We start from the raw sequence: 24,923 nt of genomic DNA, 5'->3' as shown, positions 1-24,923 counted from the left end.
GGCGTGCATTCGACAGCCCATTTCTCTCATGTAACCCCTCAGCGCCACAGCTGTGGCTTGTACTAGCTTTGCTTTTCAGCCCCGTGTGCTCCAACAACCAGGACAAATTCTGCACTGGCACATTCCATGGTCACAGCCGGTTCTTACCTGAGCTTCATCACACCGGACACTGGACCGTGGGGTCCTCCATGAAACCCTCGCTGGGCTTCGTCCTGCTTCTCTTTCTCCCTCTGCCCATTCCTTCTTCATTGCCTTGAGAACCCCGTTTTGCCTCCACAAACCCCTTCCCATTGGCTCCTCTCACTCCAAATCTGGCAGTTACTTAGACCATCAAACCTGCACTTCTACTCCAGGCAGCTTTCCAGAGCGTTTCATCTTCCCTTTGCATGCTGCTTCTAGTTCTCCAAGTGAACGGCCCACCAGCTCCACGCGGAGTCAGAATCCGAGCAGCCATCCACACTCTGTCATCCTTCCCTCCTGCTAACCCACCTGCAGGTCCTGGGAGCTCTGCCTCCCTAATTCTCTCCTTTCCCTTCCCTCTTACCTGTCCCCAGTACTCCTTCTCTGGCCTAGGCTGTCATTTCTCACTTGGATTACTGAAGGAGCCTAACTGTACTCCCTCCCTCCAATCCCTCCTCCACACTGCTGGGAGCCATCTTTCTTTCTCTCTCTCTCTCTTTTTTTTTTTGAGATGGAGTATTGTTCTTTTGCCCAGGGTGGAGTGCAGTGGCAAGATCTTGGCTCACTGCAACCTCCACCTCCCGGGTTCAAGCAATTCTTCTGCCTCAGCCTCCCAAGTAGCTGGGATTACAGGCATGTGCCACCACACCCAGCTAATTTTTGTATTTTTAGTAGAGATGGGGTTTCACTATGTTGGTCAGGCTGGTCTTGAACTCCTGACCTCGTGATCCGCCCACTGCGTCCTCCCAAAGTGCTGGGATTACACGCGTGAGCCACCACGCCTGGCCGAGCTGTCTGTCTTAATAATGATCTAGGCATGCCCCATTTAAGCCTCCTCAGGGGCTCCCCTTATCTATAAGGACTGAGTGCCAGCTCCTCTGCTGCGTGCCACACGAGGCCCTTCTGTGGCCTCTCTCCTTTTAGACCTGTGCCTTTCCCATCTCCTCCCATGTGCACCTCCTTTCCAGCCTCCCTCTCACTGCAATATGTCTGCAAGTGCTTTCACACCGGCTGTTTCTTTTGCCTGGAATGACACTTTTTCCTCTGTTGGATTAATCCACCCCGTATTGCTTCAGTATTCAGCTCAATCAGGCCCTGCTTGGAAGCCTTCAGTAACTGTTGGGCCAGCAGTGCGATACAGAGGCACTTTCCTTGGTTCCCATGGCACTGTGCTCCTATCACAGTGGGCTCTTACCATGAACTTCCTGTCAGCCTCTTGCACTGGACCAGACACTCTGAGGACAGAGCCCCAGTGTGACTCAGCTCTGTACCCCTGTATCCACATGACTCAGCGCCAGACCCCTATAATCCACTTTACTCAGCACCACACCCCCATATCCACATGACTCAGCTCTGTGCCCCTATATCCACATGACTCACTTCCGTACTGCTATATCCACTTTGCTCAGCACCATACCCCTATATCCACATGACTCAGCTCCATACCCCTATATCCACATGACTCAGCTCCGTACCCCCATATCCACATGACTCAGCTCCGTACCCCCATATCCACATGACTCAGCTCCGTACCCCCATATCCACGACTCAGCTCCGTACCCCCATATCCACATGACTCAGCTCCGTACCCCCATATCCACATGACTCAGCTCCGTGCCCCCATATCCACATGGCTCAGCTCCGTGCCCCCATATCCACATGGCTCAGCTCCGTGCCCCCATATCCACATGGCTCAGCTCCGTGCCCCCATATCCACATGGCTCAGCTCCGTACCCCCATATCCACATGACTCAGCTCCGTGCCCCCTATATCCACATAACTCACTTCCGTACTGCTATATCCACTTTGCTCAGCACCATACCCCTATATCCACATGACTCAGCTCCGTACCCCCATATCCACATGACTCAGCTCCATACCCCTATATCCACATGACTCAGCTCCGTACCCCCTATATCCACATGACTCAGCTCCGTACCCCCATATCCACATGACTCAGCTCCATACCCCCATATCCACATGACTCAGCTCCGTATACCCCTATATCCACGACTCAGCTCCGTACCCCCATATCCACATGACTCAGCTCCGTACCCCCATATCCACATGACTCAGCTCCGTACCCCCATATCCACATGACTCAGCTCCGTACCCCTATATCCACATGGCTCAGCGCCATACCCCTATAATCCACTTTACTCAGTGCTGTGCCCCTATAACTACCACACCTAACGTGGGAAGTGCGTGCAGAGTTCTTTTTTTTTTTTTTTTTTTTTGAGACAGAGTCTTACTGTGTTGCCCAGGCTGGAGTGCAGTGGCATGATCATAGCTCACTGCAGCCTTGAACTCCCGGGCTCAAAAAGATTCTCCCACTTTGGCCTCCCGAGTAGCTGGGACTATGGGCATGTACCAGCATGGCTGGCTAGCTTTTTATTTTTGTAGAGATGGGGTTTCACCATGTTGTCCAGGCTGGTCTCGAACTCCCGGGCTCAAGCAATCTGCCCACCTTGGCCTCCCAAAGTGCTGGGATTACAGGCGTGAGCCACCGCACTTTTTGGAGATAAGGCAACAAAGGCACATAGAACTTGTCACTGAGCGTGGAGCTGAGCCTAGAACGCAAAGCTCTGGATGCCTGGTTCGGTGTCATTTTCACTCCTCCATATTTCTGTACGTTTTGCCCTCCCTGGGGCAGGACCAGGAGCAGACAGAAAGGAGAAGAGCTGAAATTAGGATTTTCTTCTGAGTTCTAGGCAGTCCCTGAGCTCAGTGCTTAGACTTCTCTGTTAACCAGAAACAGCCCCCAACTCCAGGCTAACTGGAAAATAGTTACTGCCCCTGATTTAGTCCTCCTCAGTCATTCAGCAAATAACTTACCAAGCACCTACTATGTACCAGGCATCATGTTAGGGTTGGGGGGTTGGGGAAGGAAGGCTTCCGACCTCAGGGGGCTTACAGTATGGTGCAGTAAACCCCGTAGAGCAGCCAGAGGCTGTCCTTGTGGCAGGAATGCAGGGAGAGTGAGGACCAGGTCCCGAGATGTTCTCGATCCTTCAAAACACAAACAAAAAGAAGCATTAGTCATTCCAGCCAGCTGCGGGCTCTGGCCGTGCCCCTCTCTGACGGATGCAAGTCTTCTGCGCACGGGCTCCAGGACAGTCGTGGCTGGCTCCAGGGCAGACCTGCTGAGTGCCTTGCTCAGTGAGAATTCCTTTCCTTTTTGATACTTACCTTATGGTAATTACCTTCCTACTTAACCTGGTAACACATCTCTCATGTCAGGGCAAAGGATTCAGCAAAGAATTAGGTTCGGCAAGAATAGGTTGTCATTTTAATGGCCTGAAGGGCTCAGCCAGGAGAAGCTGTAATTACTGGAGAAATGCCTGGCCTTTCCCTCTCAAGTACAGGTGGCCCTGGGCAAAACCATGGGGGAGGAAGGGCAAGGCCTTGATGGAAGCCACAGATAAGCTCAGCTCAGGCTGAGCATGCAGTCAGACTTGCTGGCAGAAGGAAGGGAAGGAGAAAACTCATCCGTATTGCACAACTCTGCTGGGCCAGGCCTTGTTCTCATTTAATCTCTATGCCTGCCTCAAGAAGTTCCCATTTTATGGCCCAGAAAAGGGGCTTGAATATCTCCCCACCTCTTCTAATAGTTACATCAACGTCGTGTGACAAGAGTTGGGCTTTGTGATGCGAGTCTGATCTCTGCCACACCAGTGAGCATGGTATTAAGGCAAAGCCTTTGCAGCTGCACTCCAACATTGTGAAGGAGGCCGGGCCCTTATAATCCCAGCCCTTTGGGAGCCCAAGGTGGGTGGATTTCTTTTTTTTTTTTTTTTTTTTTTTTTTTGAGACGGAGTCTTGCTCTGTCGCCCGGGCTGGAGTACAGTGGCCGGATCTCAGCTCACTGTAAGCCCCGCTTCCTGGGTTTACGCCATTCTCCTGCCTCAGCCTCCCGAGTAGCTGGGACTACCGGCGCCCACCACCTCGCCCGGCTAGTTTTTTGTATTTTTAGTAGAGACGGGGTTTCACCGTGTTTAGCCAGGATGGTCTCGATCTCCTGACCTCATGATCCGCCCGTCTCCACCTCCCAAAGTGCTGGGATTACAGGCTTGAGCCACCGCGCCCGGCGGTGGGTGGATTTCTTGAGGCCAGAAGTTCGATGGAGGTCAGCCTGGCCAACATGGTGAAACCCCATCTCTACGAAAATACAAAAATTAGTTGGGTGTGGTGGTGTGCGCCTGCAGTCCTAGCTACTGGGGAAGCGGAAGGCTGCAGCGAACCGAGATCACACTACTGCACTCCAGCCTGGGTGACAAGAGTGAGACTCTGTCCCAAAACAAACAAAACCCAAAAATAAAGAACTCACCTTGAAGGAAGTTTCAACGTCTGCCTTTTCATTCGGAGATTACGGTTTTCTATAAACATCTAAGAGTGAAGAGTCTGAGGTTTTCTGGTCCCAGCTCAGCCAGTGTGAACCCCACCCCGCCCCCACACTTGCTTTGCTGTAGGCAAAGCTGTGCTCTGAATGCTGGCCCCAGTGGGGAGGTTAGGACTGTGCTTGCTCAGAAGTCTGTGGGTGCCCCTCAGAGAAGGGCAGCGGCCCTAGGCTGGACCCCACCCTTGAGAGCATTTCCTACTGCCAGAGCCCCCCGATTTCTTCCAGGGGCAGCAGATACTGCCATAGCCCTTGCCAGAGGAGCCCTGCCGTGCACACACCAGAATCTGGGTACTTGGATGAGAAGGGCACATTACTGATCACCTTCCTCCAGGCAACCCTGTGAGTTAAGGACTACAGTCCACCCCCATTATGTAGGTAGGGAAACAGAGGCAAAGAAGTTAGGAAACTTGCCCAGAACTCTCAGCTAGTCAATGAAAAACCAGAACTAAAACCCAGTGCTCTTCTCTGGCTGGGCAAACGTGTGGAAGTTGCTATGTTCCTGGTTACTGTTTGTGCTTTGCTTATCATAACCAGTGACAGTGTGGTTAGCACTGTTCATCTTAAGGATAGTGGTGAGGATTACTTGGGATTGTCACGTGGAAACACTTAACAGTGCATATGAACTATGAGAAAAGCCACTGGAGAATGAGCTTTATGAGCTCTATCACCGCAGCTAGTCTGACCTAGGGGTAAGCAAAATGTAAGACAGGAAAAAGGGACTGTATTAGCTCAGGGAAGTGTGAGGGCCATGTGAGCTGTTTGATTGGTAACGATTTGTACAGGGGCTTTATGGATCACCAGGTTTTAATTTGCAAGCCCTGAAACCATCCTTAGTATTCTCTGAAGCCCACAGTGCCAGTTGCCCTTCATGCCTTGGCCAGCAGAAAGCTCATGATGAGTGGATCCTCTTGGGAACTTCAGAGGGGTCAGGTGATGGTGACTGAGACTGCCTCAGTGATCACGCTCAGTGCCATGAGCTGAAATCTGGGCCAAGAGCACAGGCACAGTGAGTTAAGCAGCTACTATGTTTAAAATAACTACACTTTTCGGGAGCTAAGCTATGAGGACATCAAGGCGTAAGAATGATACAGTGGACTTTGGGGACTCAGGAGACACGGCTGGGAGTGAGGGGTAAGAGTCCACTGTACACTGCTTGGCTGATGGGTGCCCCCAAATCCCAGAAATCACCACTAAAGAACTTCATGTAACCAAATACCACCTGAACCCCAAAAACCTACTGAAATTTTTAAAAATTAAAAATAATTACATAAAATAGCTACTTTTACTGCTGTCAACAGCATGTTCCTGAAAAATGTTGTAATTCAAACTTTCCTGGAGGACAGCTGGTCAAGAAATTTATTCACATGTCAGGAGTTTGCTAAAATTTGTTTTTAATGCTTATTGGTATTTCTGCATTAGAAGTAACTACAAATGTCTTATTAAAGTTTCCACTTTAAATGCACAATTTTACTTCATTTTATTATAAGGAATTGTTACAGAAAATGCAAATATCAGTATTTGAAAAATACATTCCATTACACAGACTCCAAAGAAACAATTCTGATAAGCGCCATGGTCCTCTATGATACCATCACCCCACACTGAGCACCGCCCCGAATGGGTTGGAAGCCAGGGTATCAACCCACATGTGTGCCTGCAGTTTCTGCCCAGCTACTGCCCCTCCTCTGGGGTCACACAGGGATGTTGTAACAGCCACCTCCGCACATCTGCCAGAAAGGGCAAGTCATCAAGGCCAGCAGTCTCAACTCAAGACTCCCTAGCTGCAGGAAACCATTGTTGTCAGTTGTAACAGGTTAATATATTATTTATGCCACACAAAAAAGGAATTGTACAGGCAATGATCTTCCAAAGAAAGTCTTTAAGGCATCTGAACTTCTGGGAATTTCAGGGTTTTTATCTTGTCAGTCAGCTCTTCACTAAATTACTTCCAGAGTGAGAAGGTAGCTCCCAATTCCCTTTGGCAAGTTGGTGCCGCCTCCTTCCTCTGCCACCAGGCTGGGCTGGGGAGCTTTGGTGCTTCAGATAGTTCTTCTGGGACTTGTCCCAAGGGAAGCAAGTGTCTGTCATGGAAGCATTACCCTTACTTGTTCCTGCTGCTGTCACCTGGGAAGTTAGCTTGCCTTTCAGGGCTAAGCATTAGTTAAAACATGTTCTTTTTCTCCAGATAAAAGAAACCTAGATGGAAGTCAAGGCTCTCCCCTTTCCCAAGACCTTCCCTCCACTCCATACCCATAGACAAGATCAGTGCAGAAGCGGTTCATTACGGCGGGTGTGGGAATATGAGGGGGAGCCGACAAACCACACACACAAAGAGATCCACACAGGGACCCATTCAGGGACAAGAGTGAGGACACAGAACGGGGTGGTCAGAAATGACTCGGGGCTCTGAGGTAGAGGACTGAAGGTCACGTAGACCCCACTCCTTGGAGAGAACGTGGCAGGTGAACTGAGCAGTTGAATCCAGCCTCAACTAAATTGGTAACTGGGGTTGACAGTGCACAGGCCCAAAACTCCAAATGGAACATGTTCTGACATGTTCAGTGAGACGCCACGAGAAAGATGACTGAAAGTCAAAAGTCCTAAGTGTAGGCACTTAAGTTTACGGGAAATTTCGGTGTTAGAGGATCACAGCAAATTAGTTTAAGCCATTTGATTTATATATAGCACGTGGTCCGTACCTTTGTTTTAAAAACGACGACAACAAAAGACTGTTAAGAATACACTGAATAATAAATCTGGCGATGAGCAAAGGGCAGTTCAGAGCAAATTCAACATAACAACGTTGACTGTTGCAGCAAATTATGTTTCGGTCAAGTTTATTTTTCCTGCTCCACGCATTCAGAAGTGGCAACTTTCTGAATGAAGTTAAGTTTTTGCTACGAGTACTTAAGCTACTGATGAAAACTTACCCACAGCTAGGCAGTTTTGTACTCAAGTGTTGACAGCAGGGAGAGCACGGGAAGGGCTGGAAGCATGCCTAGTCCCAGCCAGGGCAGTGCATGTTGGAGTCCACTAGGACGGTTCCCACTCAAGGAGCCTGCTGAGTGCAGTCCAGCGAGTGTCTGCGTGGTTGGGGGACTTCCTAAGTCTGTGGAAAGAGGCTTTTCCTATATCCACATGAATGCACCCTGCAGCCAATGGATAGCAGGACTCAAGGTTCTCCCAGTCCACAGCTAGTCAGTACTACTGCTGTCCTGGGACTCAGGCTAAGAAACAGAAGCTCAAATCAACATATTTTAAACATGATCTTCAGATTCTAAGTGCAATGACAGGTGAGACTGTTACTGAGATTGGTGTGGCAGGGCATGGGTAGAACAATCGGCCTCACCCTTGACTCATCTCCCACATTCCTTTTCAAGAACAGGTATCCATGTGCCAACCACTTCAATTCATACCCGAACCATGATTCTCTTCCTTTCTAACTCAGGTAACCAAGCTACCTAACCCCTGCCTGCTTCCTTATGGCCCTTTTCAGGTAACAGAAAATGGAAACTGACCACATGCCTCACATGGCCAAATGTCTGCCAAGACTAGCAGTTTTTCTATTAAAAATTCTGTATGGGCCGGGCGCGGTGGCTCAAGCCTGTAATCCCAGCACTTTGGGAGGCCGAGGTGGGCGGATCACGAGGTCAGGAGATCGAGACCATCCTGGCTAACACGGTGAAACCCCGTCTCTACTAAAAAATACAAAAAATTAGCCGGGCGAGGTGGCGGCGCCTGTAGTCCCAGCTACTCGGGAGGCTGAGGCAGGAGAATGGCGGGAACCCGGGAGGCGGAGCTTGCAGTGAGCTGAGATCGCGCCACTCACTCCAGCCTGGGTGACAGAGCAAGACTCCGTCTCAAAAAAAAAAAAAAAAAAATTCTGTATGAAACATGTCAGACTGGGAGACGGGAATGCTTCTAGTTAATTGTTTTCTTTTAAACATTGTGCACAAGCTTATATTAACATAGAAAGCATATATATCTTATAAATCACAGAAGCTTTTTTTTAAAGTAGTACTCCAGTTTATCAGTTCATTTCACACACATATTTAGGCAACAGAATGTATAAATCTACCGCAACACAGAGGACACACTATCCAGAAAAGAATGAACAAAAAACAGGCTGTTGCAAAAATATTTAGTCCCTTTACACATATATTCAAACTTCATTAATGCAAAAAAATGTAGTGGTTATTAAATGTCTGGAAGAATCAGTATGTATGATTGAGATTGTTAATCTCTGAGTATAACACATATTGTTCAACTCAGAGTTTTTCTGTTTTAAAGCAGTGGTAGATGCTTCTCTTTAAATGTGCATTTTTTAGAAACTGGCCAAACCTTCAAAAGAAAAGTTTAACACCTCATGGTTCATATATGTACTAGCAGCGACGCCGGCCCAACAAGTTCTGGCGGCCTCATCCAGCACACAAGCCAGAGACTTCCAAAATAAGGTGGTACACAGGTGGCCAGGGCCCTTGGCTGGTGGCCCTTCATGGGGCAGGGCAAGCTACACAGAACTGGGACCAACAGCACTCGCAGCATCACTAGGGAGGATTTCAGCAAGAAGCGTTTGCGTCAAGGACATAGGACCTGCCGGCCTGAGGCTGGAAATGCCCTTGGGGCTGAAGCCTTAGTGACTCCACCTCTCATCACTCGGCCTGTGTGAATCTCTTGCTTTAAAAGATGCTCTGTAGAGTTTTTCCTGGGAGGCCGTGTGAGCGGAGGCCCAGTCACAGCTGAGCATTAGAACCACTGATGCAAGAATGCGTGAGGGTATTTCTGAATATGGATTTTTAAACTGGGATCACCAATAATGCAGCTCTATAAAAAGTGCAGCACAATAAAAGTGCATTTCCTCCAGCACTCTCCAGCGGCAGAGTGACTGAGGACTCCACAGACAGGACGCAGCAAGACGAGAGAATGAGACGGCTGCTACGAGGCGCCAGGCGGCCCAGCTGCACTCCTGACACCTCAGTAGCGTGAATACTGTAAAGCTTTCAGTTGTTAAGGCCACGAGTTTTCAGCTCTCATCTTTGAACCCTGTTAAGAAAGATTTCACCTTTTTAAAAGGGGTAGTTCGCTAAAAATACAGCTTAGCTTAAAAAGAAAAAAAAGACTTCAGGGCAAGAGGATCCTATTGTCTTTATGAAAACACTGTGCAGAAAAGTCCGCAGCCACTTACCCTAGAGCAAAGTCAGCTCATTAGCCAGCTTCCTACACCGTGAGGCTCTGCCTCAGCCAGCCCAGCGGGAAGACTTCATGAATGCTCTGGGATGGACACCAAGCTACTGGAAGGGAAAACTGTGTTCCAAGTGTCCTTGTATGTTGCTAGCAGAATGGGGAGGGGGCTAATTCCTAATCACATTTACCACTTAGGCCAAATGGCCTGGTCTGATGAGTGAGACATCTAGTGAAATCGATCACAGTCTGACACACACACTGACAATCATATGGAATCATTTGAAATGGGATCTATCACACCATGGTCCTTAATTGTTCCAGTCTATTGCCGCAGGAAGACACACGCCAGCTCCTGCTCTGGGTGGGGTCAGGCTGGTGAGCAGAGCAGCTGCTGGGGAGGTGACCAAGGATGTGGCCTGGGCCCTCCGGGGGGCTCACTAAGAGACCCCACCCAGAGTCAGTACATCAAAACAAATGTTGCAAACTCGCACAGGCTTGTTCAGATCAAACTTTATAATGGGAATCTCCTTGGTCGAGCATTTATGGCAAAGAAGACGTCCGCAGTGACGACTGTGGAAGCAAAGAGAGGGAGTATGAGAGGAGCCCTGACGACAGACTCTGCTTCCTGGCAAGTGAGGATAACTGCAGCAGGGCCTGGCAGACAAGGCGTCCGCGATGCTACTCTGGCAACTCTGCCAACTGCCAGCCAGGTTACCGTAATTCATGTAGAAGTTTTAGTCTATGAAAACAAAACTCTAGTCAATCATTATATTAAAGCAATACTGAAGGCGGCTTTTTTTTTTTTTTTTTTTTTTTTGATCAAGAGCAGCTTGGGCCGGGCGTGGTGGCTCACGCCTGTAATCCCAGCACTTTGGGAGGCCGAGGCGGGCGCATCACTTGAGGGCAGGAGTTTCAAGACCAGCCTGGCCAACATGGTGAAACCCCGTCTCTACTGAAAATACAAAAATTAGCCGGGCGTGGTGGCGCATGCCTGAATCCCAGCTACTCAGGGCTGAGGAATGAGAATTGCTTGAACTCGGAAAGTGGAGACTGCAGTGAGCCGAGCTCATGCCACTGTACTCCAGCCTGGGTAAAAGAGCAAGACTGTCTCAAAAACAAAAAGAGAGCAGCTCAGCACTATCTTTTTTATCTCTTTTTTCTTTTTTGAGATGATGTCTCACTCTGTCGCCCACGCTGGAGTGCAGTGGCGTGATCTCGGCTCACTGCAACCTCCTGCCTCAGCCTCCCAAGCAGCTGGGATTACAGGTGCCCGCCACAACCCCCAGCTAATTTTTGTATTTTTAGTAGAGATGGGGTTTTGCCATGTTGGCCGGCTGGTCTCAAACCCCTGACCTCAAGTGATCCGCCCGCCTCTGCCTCCCAAAGTGAGCCACCGCACCTGGCCTATCTATCTCATTATAATGGGAACAGCTCCTTAGTTCTCGGCAAAGCGCCCCATACCGAGGCACACCATTAGGGCAGTAGCTCATCTCAGCTTTGCTGCAGGCAGCAAGTCAGGGAGGACAGCACAGGCCTGGCAGGCTGCCTGGGAACTGTGCACCTTCAGCTTCTAGCAGGAACGCCACCAGTCTGCAGGCTCCCTGCCTTCCCTACATCTCTCTTCCTCAGTAAGATCCTTGGGTGTGCTCATCTCATCCCTCCATTTGGTCAAGTTTTGCCCATGAATGTGCAGGACCCAGGCAAGTTCATGGCCTATCCTGGAGAAGGGGGAAGCAATGACGTCAGCGGAAGTCCCCTCACTCCTTTGACAGTGACGCTGGGGTCTTACCAGTGATGTTTGCGAGTTGTGACTCCAAACTTGGCAGTGCACTCATAGCAGTAGGAGCCGTCGCACCATGGAGGCTCCTTGGACAGCATATCTGTAACACAAAGGGGAGAGGACTAGTCCCGTCAAACAGCAACTGCGCCAGGCAAGCCCCAGGGCTTAGAGGGAGCAGGGAAACAGACCAGTAAGTGCGGCCACCCACTGCCACATGACATAGGTGACGAAGGAGCAACAGGTTCTAAGTGGCTCAGGGCCAGCTTCCCGGAGGAGACTGAAGGATCAGCCCTTGCCCGGGAGACTTGGGGAGAAGGAAACAGTGGTCAACGAGGTGAACCAGCGATGATGTCTGTGGGGGAAACACGTAGTCAGGGATGACTGGGACAGAAGGCACGGTAGGGAGGGAACAGAAACCACATAGCTAGAAAAACTGGCCAGGGGAACAGAGGATGGGACTAAGACAAGAGAAATTGAGGCGGCAGAATCTGTAAGACTTAATGACTGAACACAAGTGTGGGACGTGAGAGGGAGCAGGCAGAAGACACAGGTGATTTCCAGGCTTCTGGAGAGAGTGCCTGAGTCTGCAGTGGGGCTACGGGCAGAGCAACCTACGAGAAAGAACCAAGTTTTCACATCTAGGTTAGGAGTTACCAGTGCAGACAGGAATGACCATCACTTGGATTTACTGGCTGAACTCTCACTCTATGCCAGGCACTGACCACTCTACACAGAGAGGTCCACTGAGCTCACGGGGAGGGAGCAGCATGTGAATCTGTCAGTTCCTTCTGAGTACTGGGATGTGTGTGTGTCGCCGGCCCTGTGCTGGGCACCAGAGCTGAGCTTTTAAAAGGCTAAGTGCGTGGCAGAGGGAAGTGGCAGCGGACCAGGTGTCACAAACGCTGCCCTTTAACCTAGCTCTGCCAAAGACCAGCTGTGCCCCCCGGGCAGGTCCTGTGCGTCGCCATCACATGGCTACCAGGGGTGTCTGAGCTTGTTTTCCTGCCTCTCTCTCCCCACTGTGGGTGATGACACAGCACAGGCACTCGAGGCATTCTGATTCTGTCACCTCAGCAGGGAAGAGGAAAGATTCACAAATATGAAATCAAGAGGGACGCACGGCTTCAAACGAAAGGGACACAGGGGAGGGAGAGCTGACAGGGGCTGGAGCCGTGGGCCATCCTGAAGGTTCTAGAGGGTCTGACTCAGTCTCAAGAGGACAGGTGTGCAGGTAAGCGGCCAGGAGACACAGGAAGGTGGCCTGCGGGGCGTTTCCAGAAGGTTGTGGGATGTGGGAAGGGACCAAGGGGGAGTGCTGTGAAAAGACTGTTCACAGTGACCTTCCCAACACTGCTCACAAGTTCTTCACTTATTCAGAGAGACAGTCGCAGCTACTGCCTGGAAACGAGCAGTGCCGCTATTAAGGCACCGTGAGATTGAAAGATCGCCAACACAATACACCGCGATAGTAACACTGAGACGCTGCTTGCACTGTAAGAGCAGAAAGCAGGCCACTCACCTAAAAGTCTAAACAGAAGTTGCTTGGTGGCGACCTGGTAGTTGAAAATGTTGACTCCCTGGTTGTTATTCACCCCGAGGCGAGCCCCCGACCGGACGATGGCGCGGCACAAGTTGGCATTCCCTTTCATGTATGCCAAGAGCAGCACTGGAAAACAAAAGCACGCACAGGGCTCCTTCCCACCCGGCCCAGCCGCACCCATACACGGAGGGTGGAAGAGAGCCGAGGGCAGAACAGACTGCTGGCAGGACATCTGTTCACGGAGTCCCCACAGACACACAGGGGCCCCGAGGCTCTGGAGAGACCTCTGTGGACAACCTGTAGCATCTTCCAATAAAGGATGTGGCCACGAGCCAAAGAAGTCTAGAGCAGCTGCGGTTTCCGAGACGCAGTCTTTCCCACGTGGAGCTTGGGCTGCAAGAGAGCTAAGGTCGTGCAGGTGGTGAGGGGTTCACCGCGGAGGGAGTCATTACTGTGGTCTCAGGTGCCTTCCTCTGGCCTGAAACACTGGTTTCTCCACAAAGGACAAAGCTCTTTTCACCCAATGTAACTAAATCTAAACCTATGAGTTGTGTACACATGGAGAAGAAAAATCAGTATTCAGAACATGTTCCAGAAAGTTCTTCCACCCCGTGGAGCCCGTGAGAACCCAGACTCTGGCCAGGCCAACCTGCTGGCCTTCCCTACAAACAATTACAGCTCACTGCGGCTCCCCTTTGCTGCCCTTTCCCAGACGGTGGGTTTACTGGGTTCCTTAGGTTCGACTCTGAAAATTACACAATAACATGAGGGTTATTCTTCCCACTGTCAAATGAGGAAGCAGGCCTATGAGGAAGGATGCACCCGGTCACCTTGCTAGAATGTGACAGGGCTAGGACAGGGCTAGGCATCTGCACCCAGGTCTCTGTAAACCGGGGGCCTAGACAACACGGAGCCTCTCCCTGCTGCCTGTTCCTGTTTACCTGCTCCCGGGCAAGGTGTGCTGAGTATGTGCTGCTCACTCCACTCCCAGGGCCTGACTCCTCTGAAGCTTAAACAACAATGCTCATGTAGCAAGGCCACCAGCTCCTCTCATGACCAAGAGAAAATGGTGAGAAAAGATGCGGTCCCATGTTAAGGTTCAGACAACCCCACGGTGACTCCATTTCTGCCAAGACCACAGAGGCTCTCTCTAGAATGGGTGAATGAATGGGAATGCAGCAGCCACATAGCTGCGCGGAGGGCTGTGGGCTGGGATGAGATCTGGTTTTGTTTCATGGGGTTACTTTTCCTTACCCGAAAAACAGGGATACACCTATATGCACTGCTTCCCTTATGGGGCTGCCGCGAGTCCTTGGCAAGAAAACGAACGCAAGAATCATCAGAAAAGCTAGGACACACGGATGACCAGTGACCATGGGGACCCAGAGCAGCCGGGAGAGGCCTGGAGCCTCTGCATAAGAAGGCACCCTGTGTTTCTGGGCAGTCTGCCACTTGCTCAAAGCATGCCAACACATACTCGAGGGCATCTCTTCCTTTTGAAGATCCTGTGAGATGCTTATACTTTCTTTCTCTGCTAGAATTTGGGAGCTTGGGTAGGGCCCTATTTGACTGGACAAAAGGCAAATGAGGGAAACAAAAACAGGTGGGCAGGCCTGTTTGGAGAAGGGTATGGATGGTTTCAGAGCGCTCGATGCACTTGAGATGTGACAGTGTCTAAAATCAGACTCCCCAGACTCCGAGATGTGACAGTGACTAAAACCAGACACCCCAGACTCCCTGAGATGTGACGGTGACTAAAACCAGACACCCCAGACTCCACGACAGGGCTCAGTGACTCACACTCAGAGGGCCCAACAGAACTGTTCTGCGAGCTGAATGCTCTCAGATAACGATGTGTGCCTGGGCTCCTGCTTTTCCAGGAAGCAGGGTGCGGCCTTGCTACATACCCGTGCTGCCGTCTGCGTCTGGCTTGTCCAGAGGATACTCCGGCATGCATTCTAAGAAGAGGTCAAAGATGGCCGCCGCGTTCTCCTTGCCATATTGTCCCAAAATGTGCAGTGGTGACTGGCCTCTGATACAACAAGTTGGAAAAGTTAGGAATGTATCTGCCTTGGCCATCACACACAAAATAAGTAGAATTTTCTGAACTCTGTGACGGTGGATACATCTACAAGACATGCTGAGTTTACTGGGTTCCTTACATTGAACTCTGAAAATCATACGATAAGATGAGGGTTGTTCTTCCCACTATCAAACGAGGAGGCAGGCCTATGTGGGAAGGCCTGGTTTTGTTTCATGCGGTTACTTTTCCTTACCCGAAAAACAGGTAGGGAAAAGTAGGTTCTAGAAAGTTTTTCTTTTTCTTATTTTGTATTTTACTGTAACCTAAGTGCATGCATAACAAAATTTTTTTTTTTTTTGAGATGGAGTCTCACTCTGTCGCCCAGGCTGGAGTGAAGTGGCGCGATCTCGGCTCACTGCAAGCTCCGCCTCCTGGGTTCACGCCATGCTCCTGCCTCAGCCTCCGGAGTAGCTGGGACTACAGGCGACCGCCACCGCGCCCGGCTAATTTTTTGTACTTTCGGTAGAGACAGGGTTTCACTGTGTTAGCCAGGATGGTCTCGATCTCCTGACCTCGCGATCTGCCCGCCTTGGCCTCCCAAAGTGCTGGGATTACAGGCATGAGTCACCGCACCCAGCCAAAAGTTTTTTTAAGAAGCATTTTTTATTAAAACAAAATAGCAGTACCAAAAGTACCAAAATAAAGTACCCGAAGCTGGTGAGGGGCCCTAGTGGCCAATTTTGCAGCCCCTCCCTGGGGCTGATGGGAGGCACCAGCAACCAGCAGCTCTGAGCAGCAGGCGCCGTGGGCCCCGTGCACTCACCTCAGATTAAAGGCTTCGGCGTCCACTGTGCACTCTGTCAGGAGAACCCGGATGTTGTTGAGCCGGCCGTGCATGACAGCAAGATGAAGAGCTGGGAAGTAAATCCTCTTACTGTGCAAGCCCAGAAGCACAGGCAGAAAACTCCCCACTCCCCTCACCCGCACAGACCTCTCTGTAAATGGGACCTGGCCACAGCAGCGACCGGCCACGCACAGAGCCACCCTTTCTGGTCTTCATCACCCTCAAGGATGCGTCACAAATGCAATCTCATGCCTGCTCTGTGCTGTGCTTTCTGCTTCAGCAGTTACCCAAAGGTGAGATTTAATAGTTTCCCAAGGAGGCAGTGCAGGCTTCCAGGGCTCCTGCTCAGATGAGGAGGCTGCCCAAGGCCTGGCTGGATGCCCTACCCAGAGCACTTCCTGTCACAGCTTTCTCCTATAAAAGCCAACCTTCCCAGGGGGAGCAGACCCAAGGGTGCACTGCACCCCCACCCCTAGAATGGAGGGATAGTTCAAGCCACTAAGGAATGACTGGGAGTTACCATTGTTTCCATTCTCATCCACGGCAGCAAAGTCCACGCCATTCTCTAGGAGGACTGAGCAGATGGTGGGCAGGTCCTGCTGGGCAGCAAGATGAAGGGCAGTCTGGCGATGCTTGGTTAATTCATTCACTTTGGCTCCTGCAAGAAGCTGTTGAAATTCATTACACGAACAGTCAGTCTCTCTGCCACAATCAAGATCCCTCTTGTGGGGGCCAAGTCTGCTTGTCTTCTGACACCCACAGAGGCTGATGGCCTGCCCTGCTGACAGAGCTGGGAGCATAAGGGCTTCACACAGAAACCAGCAAAACCTGTGCCAAGGGCAGACTGGCAATTACCTATCAAAATGTTAACCAGCCATTCCCTGGAATACAGAAACGCCACTTCTAAGGCTTTCGTATACAAAAACTGTGTAAGACTACAGTGATGTTCACTGTACTATATAAGGGTGTCTACTGCTTGTAATAGGAAAGCCTGATGGCAAAGGGGTTTGGTTGTAAAAATTGTAATAGATACAAACAATAGAGTAAGATGATAAATATTTATCGATTAACATGGAAAGATGTGGATAACAAGTATGTTTAAAAAGCCTTGCAATTTAGAAGATAGTCCGATTCCATCTGGGGAAGGCAGCGCTCTGTGTACACACAAGCATGCATGCACACAGGCACCTGGGAGGTGTTTCAAAGCATAAACGCCATACTCGGAAGAGCTGGAGTCAAAGGGAGACACTCGGTTTCATCTCCTTACATGCTCTGAGTTTTGCACACTGAGTAGGTACTAGTTCACTACTGTTTTCTATTTATTATTTCTTGAGACAGCAACTTGCTGTGTCACCCAGGCTGGAGTGCAGTGGTACCATCATAGCTCATTGCAGCCTTCAAAGCCTGAGCTAGGCCGGGCGCGGTGGCTCAAGCCTGTAATCCCAGCACTTTGGGAGGCCGAGACGGGCGGATCACAAGGTCAGGAGATCGAGACCATCCTGGCTAACACGGTGAAACCCCGTGTCTACTAAAAAATACGAAAAACTAGCCGGGCGAAGTGGCGGGCGCCTGTAGTCCCAGCTACTCGGGAGGCTGAGGCAGGAGAATGGCATCAACCCGGGAGGCGGAGCTTGCAGTGAGCTGAGATCCGGCCACTGCACTCCAGCCTGGGCGACAGAGAGAGACTCCGTCTCAAAAAGAAAAAAAAAAGGAGGGGACACAAAGAATTACAGAATCAAAACAGCAGGTGGGACCTTTACATGATGCCCTATGCATTTAGTATTTGAAGTTCATCATCCTCTTTCTGACAAAGTTTAAAAAACAGTTGCTGTGGTCTGTAGTCAGAACCCAATTTGCCACTCCTGAGGTGAAAGGCCACCCCTGGTTCCTCCGTGTGCACAGGCACTGCCTCTGGGAAAATCTAGGCGCTGGTTAGCTGCTCTGTTAGGACCCTGACTTCTAAATCCCAGCCTCCCCAGAACTCTGGGCGCCCAGTCTCATCACTGATGGGTAAGACATATGAGTGGATATGGGACTCTCCATACAGGCCATCTCACAGACGCATATTCGTGGGCCCTGGTGCTATGTTAGGGATCATCACTGGCCCCACAGCTAGTTAACTGGGAGGAGAGAGGTAGGGAAGGGGTTTCAGTATAACAGGTTCAAACAGGATGCAGCATCAATTCAAAGAGAAAGGAGCACGTGGACACTGGAAAACCCGCTGTTTCTAGTGTTTCTGGGCGCTCCTATCATCTGTCATGCTGGGCCCCAGGAAGGCAGGAACCTTGGTCAGGGACAGTAGACCACCTTCCGCCCTACAGAGGCATAAAGACTGATGATCACGAGGCTGATTCCCTACGACTTTGGGACCCAGCTCCGCCTCCTTGGCTGCTTCTCCCACATCCAGTCTGTTCCCGGCATCATCGGATCCACCTCTCCTCATTCCTCAGTTCACACTCACTGCCACATCCTCCCCACGGTCTAGTAACCGGTGAGCCCCCCTACACCTGTGTGTCTCACTCTCAAGGCGCCTCCTTCAAATGCTGCCTCAGCTCAAACACAATCAAGTCACAAGGCTTCTCTAAAAAGTACTCTTCAGAAACTGTTACACCAAGGCAGCAAAGGCTGCTCAGGTGCCCTGGCGGCCAGTTCCGCGGCATGCGTCAAGGGCTGAGGGAGGGACCAGCGACAGCCGGCTCTAAGGAGCAGACCAGATGGGGAGGCCCTGGCTCAGCTCTGGCCTTGTTCTCTCAGCTCAGACACTTACAGTGGTTTCTCCACTGCTAAAACATACTGGCTGCTCACAGTTCTCGGTCTGAAATGTGACACCCACGTACTGTTTTCTGCCTGCCTCTCTAACCACAGCTCTTTCAACTCTCCTACAACTTCTACCAAATTTTCCTACATAAAACACACCACATGCACTTCCGGATCTCCGCATCTTTGCTGAGACCCTTCCCTGCCTGGGTGGTATTATGTTATACTGGAAAAAGCAGGCTTTGGAGTCCAGTGCCAAGGCTAAAATCCAACACTACTAGCTTAGATAGCCTTAGGGGGTAAAATTCTTTCTCGGCCTAAATTTTCTCCTTCGTAAAATGTAAAACATTTCTTTTTTTTTTTTTTTTTTTTTTTTTTTGGAGATGGAGTCTCGCTCTGTTGCCCAGGCTGGAGTGTAGTGGCTGGATCTCAGCTCACTGCAAGCTCCGCCTCCTGGGTTCACGCCATTCTCCTGCCTCAGCCTCCCGAGTAGCTGGGACTACAGGTGCCCACCACCACGCCCGGCTAGTTTTTTGTATTTTTTTTTTTTAGTAGAGACGAGGGTTTCACTGTGTTAGCCAGGATGGTCTCGATCGCCTGACCTCGTGATCCGCCCGTCTCGGCCTCCCAAAGTGCTGGGATTACAGGCTTGAGCCACCGCGCCCGGCCACAAAACATTTCTTATACCCTTCTGTGGTTTTGAAAATTAAGAGAGAGCTCACTTTAAAGTCCCAGTTGAATGCCTGACAGAGAACAGAAGCAGGTCTCCGCTTCTGCTGCGCTCCCGTCCTGCCTCTGCCGTCGAAACCCTGCTTTCTTGCAGGGCCCCATGTAGCATCTGGCAGCCCACGTAGCCCAACAGGCGCTCAGGACACGCAGCCCTTGACACCATCTTCCTGAGTGCACCGGCCTCACTCCCCAGATTCACACTGGCCTTTCACAACACCGGGCAAAGCACCTGTGATGAGATTCCGCACAAGCTCTACACTCTGCTTTGACAACGTATTATTACACGCAGTATTTCTGTATCACTTACCAAATTGCGGACAATCATTTCTGAGCCTGCTTGGACAGCGAGGTGCAGGGGGGTCAACTTGGAGGCATCCTGGACTCTTGAATTTACATTAGCGTGGACACTTATCAAGAACAGCACACTTTCAATATCAGAATTCTGAACTGCCACATGAAGGAAATTCCGGCCCTTGTTATCCACCTACAGCAACAAGTGCAAAGCAAAAGATTAGTTCCCTTTTAAGAGTACCTCCTGAGCTTCATCTGCAAGCTAAACTGACCACTGGAGAGGTCATGATGGAGACCTTCCCTCAGTCTTAGGAAACCCCCTCCCAAGAATGAACACGAAACGCCATCCCCCAACCCCACGCACAGACCCGCTCTACACATCTGTGCACAGAACCAGATGTGCATAGCCGCACCCACACGGTCAGGGGAAGGGAGCCACAGAACCAGGTGTGCACAGCCGCACCCACACGGTCAGGGGAAGGGAGCCACAGAACCAGGTGTGCACAGCCACACCCACACGGTCAGGGGAAGGGAGCCACAGAGCCAGGTGTGCATAGCCGCACCCACACGGTCAGGGGAAGGGAGCTGCTGCAGTAACACACGCTGCCCTGGCAGCCTCCTGTAGTAGGAACTGGATGTGGAAAACCAAGAAAAGACAATCTGAAGGATAGGGAAATGAAAGCACCAAGACATCAGGATACTCACGGAGAGGCAGAGATGGAGACAAGCCTTGGAAGTCTCTTTGCTTTGGCTAAAACAAGCACCCAGCATCCTAATGCCCCAGCTGCACTGCCAGCCTGACCCGAGCAGTCAAACAACGGCTTCAGAAATGTGGAGACAGTTTCCTCTTTTACTGAGCTACAAGACTATACACAATGCGGGAGGGAGCCAACAGCAAGTCACAGGCTTTACTCCACTGAAGGAAAGCCAAGAGAGCTCAACGAAATCAAACCACTTCGTAGACTGGAGTTCCCAGAGCTGTCTTAGCATGCGTGTGGAGGCGGCAGTGAGCAAGACCCCAGTGCTGCACACATGGCACACCGCTTCACAGGCCCACACAGCCACAGCACATGCCAGTCCCGTAAGCAGTGGATCTGCAAAGTGCTGTGATCAACAGTCCAGTTCCACACTGGAGAGAAGAAACAGGAGAGGCCATTTCACACCACCTGAGAAAATGTGAGGTCCCCACCTACACAATCCAGTCACACTTGTGACAATGCTGCAGACAGGTGGCGTACAGAAGCCTAAGACACCAAGCAATCATCTCCACCCACGTGAGGGTTTCACTTCATCCGGGTCCCAAGTTTGCATCTCCCCTTCATGAATGGCTATTTCTTTTTTTTTTTTTTTTTTTTGAGACGGAGCCTCGCTCTGTCGCCCAGGCTGGAGTGCAGTGGCCAGATCTCAGCTCACTGCAAGCTCCGCCTCCCGGGTTTCCGCCATTCTCCTGCCTCAGCCTCCCGAGTAGCTGGGACTACGGGCGCCCGCCACCTCGCCCGGCTAGTTTTTTGTATTTTTTAGTAGAGACGGGGTTTCACCGTATTAGCCAGGATGGTCTCGATCTCCTGACCTCGTGATCCGCCTGTCTCGGCCTCCCAAAGTGCTGGGATTACAGGCTTGAGCCACCGCGCCCGGCCATGAATGGCTATTTCTAAATGCTGCCAGTATTCTAGGTGCTGGCTGGAGAGTCAGGTTCCCGCAGGACTGGCCTGACAAACCCATCCCCACTCCTACTCAGACCAGTTGTTACTGCCATTTCCCACCCAGTTGGTGGCTGCAGATCAACAGTTCACTATCCAGATTTAGCAGCTGGGAAAGAATCACAAAGGACAAGGACAGCTGAGCCTGCTGAGTAACTGAACTCCTCCAAAACACTCAGGAAGTTGCCCCAACATCACAATGCAAGCTCCTTAAAAGACACTCCTTACTAGGACAGTTAACCAACCTAGCAAAAGCAAAGAATGAGCTCAGCTATACATGCCACAGACTTCCTACGATGCAGCCCACTGCCTCCGCTTCCGTCTCCACCTGGCATTGTCAGGCGCTGACATACAGGCAGAGGAGCCAGATCTTCTCCTGCACTGATGGGACATCTCAGCAGCCACATTCTAGGACAGGGAGGACAATTTCCAACCAAAGTCCTTTCCAGGAAGAGCCATATTTAGTTGGTGACATCTGTGAGTCTCCAGGTTCCGCGGTGCCCAGGGACAATGTGGAGAATGCTGGGTGTTCCTCACTCACCTGCTCAGCAGCCCCGGACTCTCGTTTGAGGATGGCCTCAGCTGACTTGTTGTTCTTGAAAGTCATGGCACAGGCAAACGGGGTCAGCCCTTGTCTGTCTCGTACGTTCAAATGGATATCGGGGTGAGAAACCAACAGCTGAATGATGACGCCGTGCTGGCTGCTGATGGCCACGTGGATGGGGGTTCTTCCTTCTGCATCCTATGGAACAAGGCACAGAATTTAATGTTCAATTGCAAGATAAAACTCAGGAAAAATATGAAGGGGTATAACTTTTAAATCAAATTTCAGTTAGGAGACTCGATCAATACTCCCACCCTGTGTTTGACTCAGCGTTTAAAGAGGCCAAAGAGAAATGACTGAAAGTCACTTCCTGTTGCACCACGTTCCGGCGACCCAGTGGTGACCGTGGACCCGGCACACACGTGTTTCAGACCTGCAGCGAGTCTCCGCTCTAAGCCACCACTCCTTATCCGGCTACAGGGCCTTGGATATCAATCTGCACAGGCTCGAATGTTGAAAAGCATCAAAGGGTGTGACTCGGGGTGCTCAAATGAGCTACCAGGATGTTTTCCTAAATACAATATGCAATTTGGGACTAAACTCTCAGTGGAAATCTGTAACTACGGGGGAACAGGAGGCAAAGAGAAAGGGCTGAAACAAATCTTCCTCCTGCTGTAGTAAGGACAAAGGCACAGAGAAGCACAGTCAGCCTGAAATCATGAACATTGCAAGGGAGGCCGTGTGTTCATGAAGAAGCAGCGCCTGGAACTGGGGACTGTGCAAGGTCCTTTGCCATAGGAGGAGGTTTCCCTCATGCTGGAGCTACATCTATCTCCCTGGAAAACAGAAACGACATACCTGTGCATTCACGTTGGCACCAAACTCCAGAAGACACTGTACCGTCTCTTCCAGCCCCCAAGAGGCTGCCAAATGCAAAGGGGTCTGCCCATCTCTAGCCTCTTCCTCTCCTTCTCCGTTAGTGCCTGGTTGTCTGGGACTATTCACGTCACAGCCACTGAAGGGAATGGGGAAATGTAAAAAACGCCGCGCTTGGACCCGGCCTACAGGCATGCTGACCACAAATGTAGAGCCTCATCCAACCCAACAGTGCCTGCTGTGGCCAGGTCTGCTGTCCTTAGGCCCCGGCCTCAAATACCAGAGTCGGGGTTCCACTCCCATAGATTCTTCTGTGACTGGTCTTGGGGGTGGGCAGCCCGGGCATCAGAATTGTTAGAAACTCCCTAGGGGGATATGCATACATTTAAAGTCTGAGAACAAGCTGGATGCAGTGGCTCATGCCTCTAATCCCACACTTTGGGAGGCCGAGGCGGGTGGATCAACTCAGGTCAGGAGTTCACGTCCAGCCTGGCCAACATGACGAAACCCCTTCTCTACTAAAAACATAAAAATTAGCCAGGCGTGGTGGTGCACGCCTGTCATCCCAGCTATGCAGGAAGCTGAGGCAGGAGAATTACTTGAACCCAGGAGGCGGAGGTGGCAGTGAACTGAGATCGCGCCACTGTACTCCAGCCTGGGTAACAGAGCGGGACTCCATCTCAAAAGTAAAAATAGAAAATACAAAAAGAAAGTTTGAAAACCATAAAGTTTGAGCCAGGCGTGGTGGCTCACGCCTGTAATCCCAATACTTTGGGAGGCTGAGGCAGGTGGATCACGAGGTCAGGAGATTCAGACCATCCTGGCTAACACAGTGAAACCCCGTCTCTACTAAAAATATTTTAAAAAAATTAGCCAGGCTGGTGGCAGGCGCCTGTAGTCCCAGCGCTGAGGCAGGAGAATGGCGTGAACCTGGGAGGCGGAGTATGCAGTACCCAAGATGGCGCCACTGCACTCCAGCCTGGGTGACAAAGCGAGACTCTTGTCTCAAAAAAAAAAAAAAAAAAAGAAAACCATAAAGTTTGAAAACCACTGCTGTAAAGGCTTCCTGAATTAGCTTGGCTCCCACACATCCCACACTCCGAGGAGGCCAAAGAGCCTGTTAGGACTCACACACTGTGGTGGGGTCCTGCAGAGACCATCTGGTCTCCCCAGCCGTAGCCTCCTGCTTCACAGTCTGAACTGGTCTGCCATGACTACAGGAGCTCAGGCAGCTCCCAAAGCAGGACGTTGACTTAAGCTTTCAGCTTCTTTGACCCAGGCCTGTGAGCTCTTCCTGTCACAAGTGAGCCTGGCTCCTGGCTGACTTGACATGACAGAACAGTGACTCTCTGATAACCTTAACTGCGAAAGTCAAGCCGGCTACTGGTATACCAAGACTGTAGATGGATTTAAAAAGGAAAGAACCAGTTTCCAACAAGCGCACTAGAAACGTTTGGAGAGATACTGGGGACTCTCAGACCTGCGAATAAGAAAGCAGGCGGTGGGCTCGTTGTTTTCATCAATGGCTCTGTGCAGGAGCGTCTGAAGGCATCCACCAGGTCCTGGACCCCAGCATGTGGCATCACAGCCATGTCTGACCTGCAGAAAAACATAGTTATTCACAAACACTGCTGAGCAAAGGCAAACGTTTTATTACCAAGTCTGAGCTCTATGTATAGCATTAAATCCATTTTCGGATAAGATACGGTTAATTAAATGATAATTACTTTAATCTGTATCACTCATTAGTTTTACAAACGCGAATTGAAATTTGCTGTGTGCAAGTTCTTGCTCTAGGTCCTGCGGGACAGACTTGGGAAGTATCCACAAGTTATGCTGGATTTGTGTCCTTTAGAGCTGAGTTCTAGAAGGGACAGAAAACACAAAGTGTCTGTGTACACCAACCGGTCCTCAGTAACACACCTGTAATTAACAGGTAAGCTCAACAACTAGCTAAAACCTCCAGGTGCATAACGTCTTCATCTCACACAGCAGGCCCTTCGGAGAGCTGAACCAGAACGTGCAGGTTTGCCTCCACTTTTGGGGCCTGTCTTGCAAACAAGGGTGATAAACCTA

General features: G+C 50.7%; 1 protein-coding gene across 2 annotated transcripts in view; it reads right to left on the bottom strand.

Moving 5' to 3' along the window:
* Positions 1-8,582: 8,582 nt before the first annotated feature.
* Positions 8,583-24,923, bottom strand: part of ANKFY1 (ankyrin repeat and FYVE domain containing 1) — a 99,343-nt gene continuing 83,002 nt past the window's right edge. The window contains exons 16-25 of one of the 2 annotated variants that reach the window (XM_030922818.1): positions 24,328-24,446; positions 22,830-22,986; positions 21,969-22,169; positions 19,744-19,920; positions 16,471-16,618; positions 15,930-16,020; positions 14,991-15,115; positions 13,063-13,209; positions 11,553-11,643; positions 8,583-10,333 (exon numbers count right to left, since the gene is read on the bottom strand). In XM_030922818.1, the coding sequence (XP_030778678.1) occupies positions 10,201-10,333; positions 11,553-11,643; positions 13,063-13,209; positions 14,991-15,115; positions 15,930-16,020; positions 16,471-16,618; positions 19,744-19,920; positions 21,969-22,169; positions 22,830-22,986; positions 24,328-24,446 (1,389 nt within the window). In that variant the 3' untranslated portion in view covers positions 8,583-10,200. The remainder of the gene's footprint in view (positions 10,334-11,552; positions 11,644-13,062; positions 13,210-14,990; positions 15,116-15,929; positions 16,021-16,470; positions 16,619-19,743; positions 19,921-21,968; positions 22,170-22,829; positions 22,987-24,327; positions 24,447-24,923) is intronic. The other variant, XM_010382188.2, reaches the window with a different exon arrangement.

The sequence above is a fragment of the Rhinopithecus roxellana genome, chromosome 19 (genome assembly GCF_007565055.1).
Source record: "Rhinopithecus roxellana isolate Shanxi Qingling chromosome 19, ASM756505v1, whole genome shotgun sequence".
Classification (NCBI taxonomy): domain Eukaryota; kingdom Metazoa; phylum Chordata; class Mammalia; order Primates; family Cercopithecidae; genus Rhinopithecus; species Rhinopithecus roxellana.
This window is presented reverse-complemented; position numbering and strand designations above follow the sequence as displayed.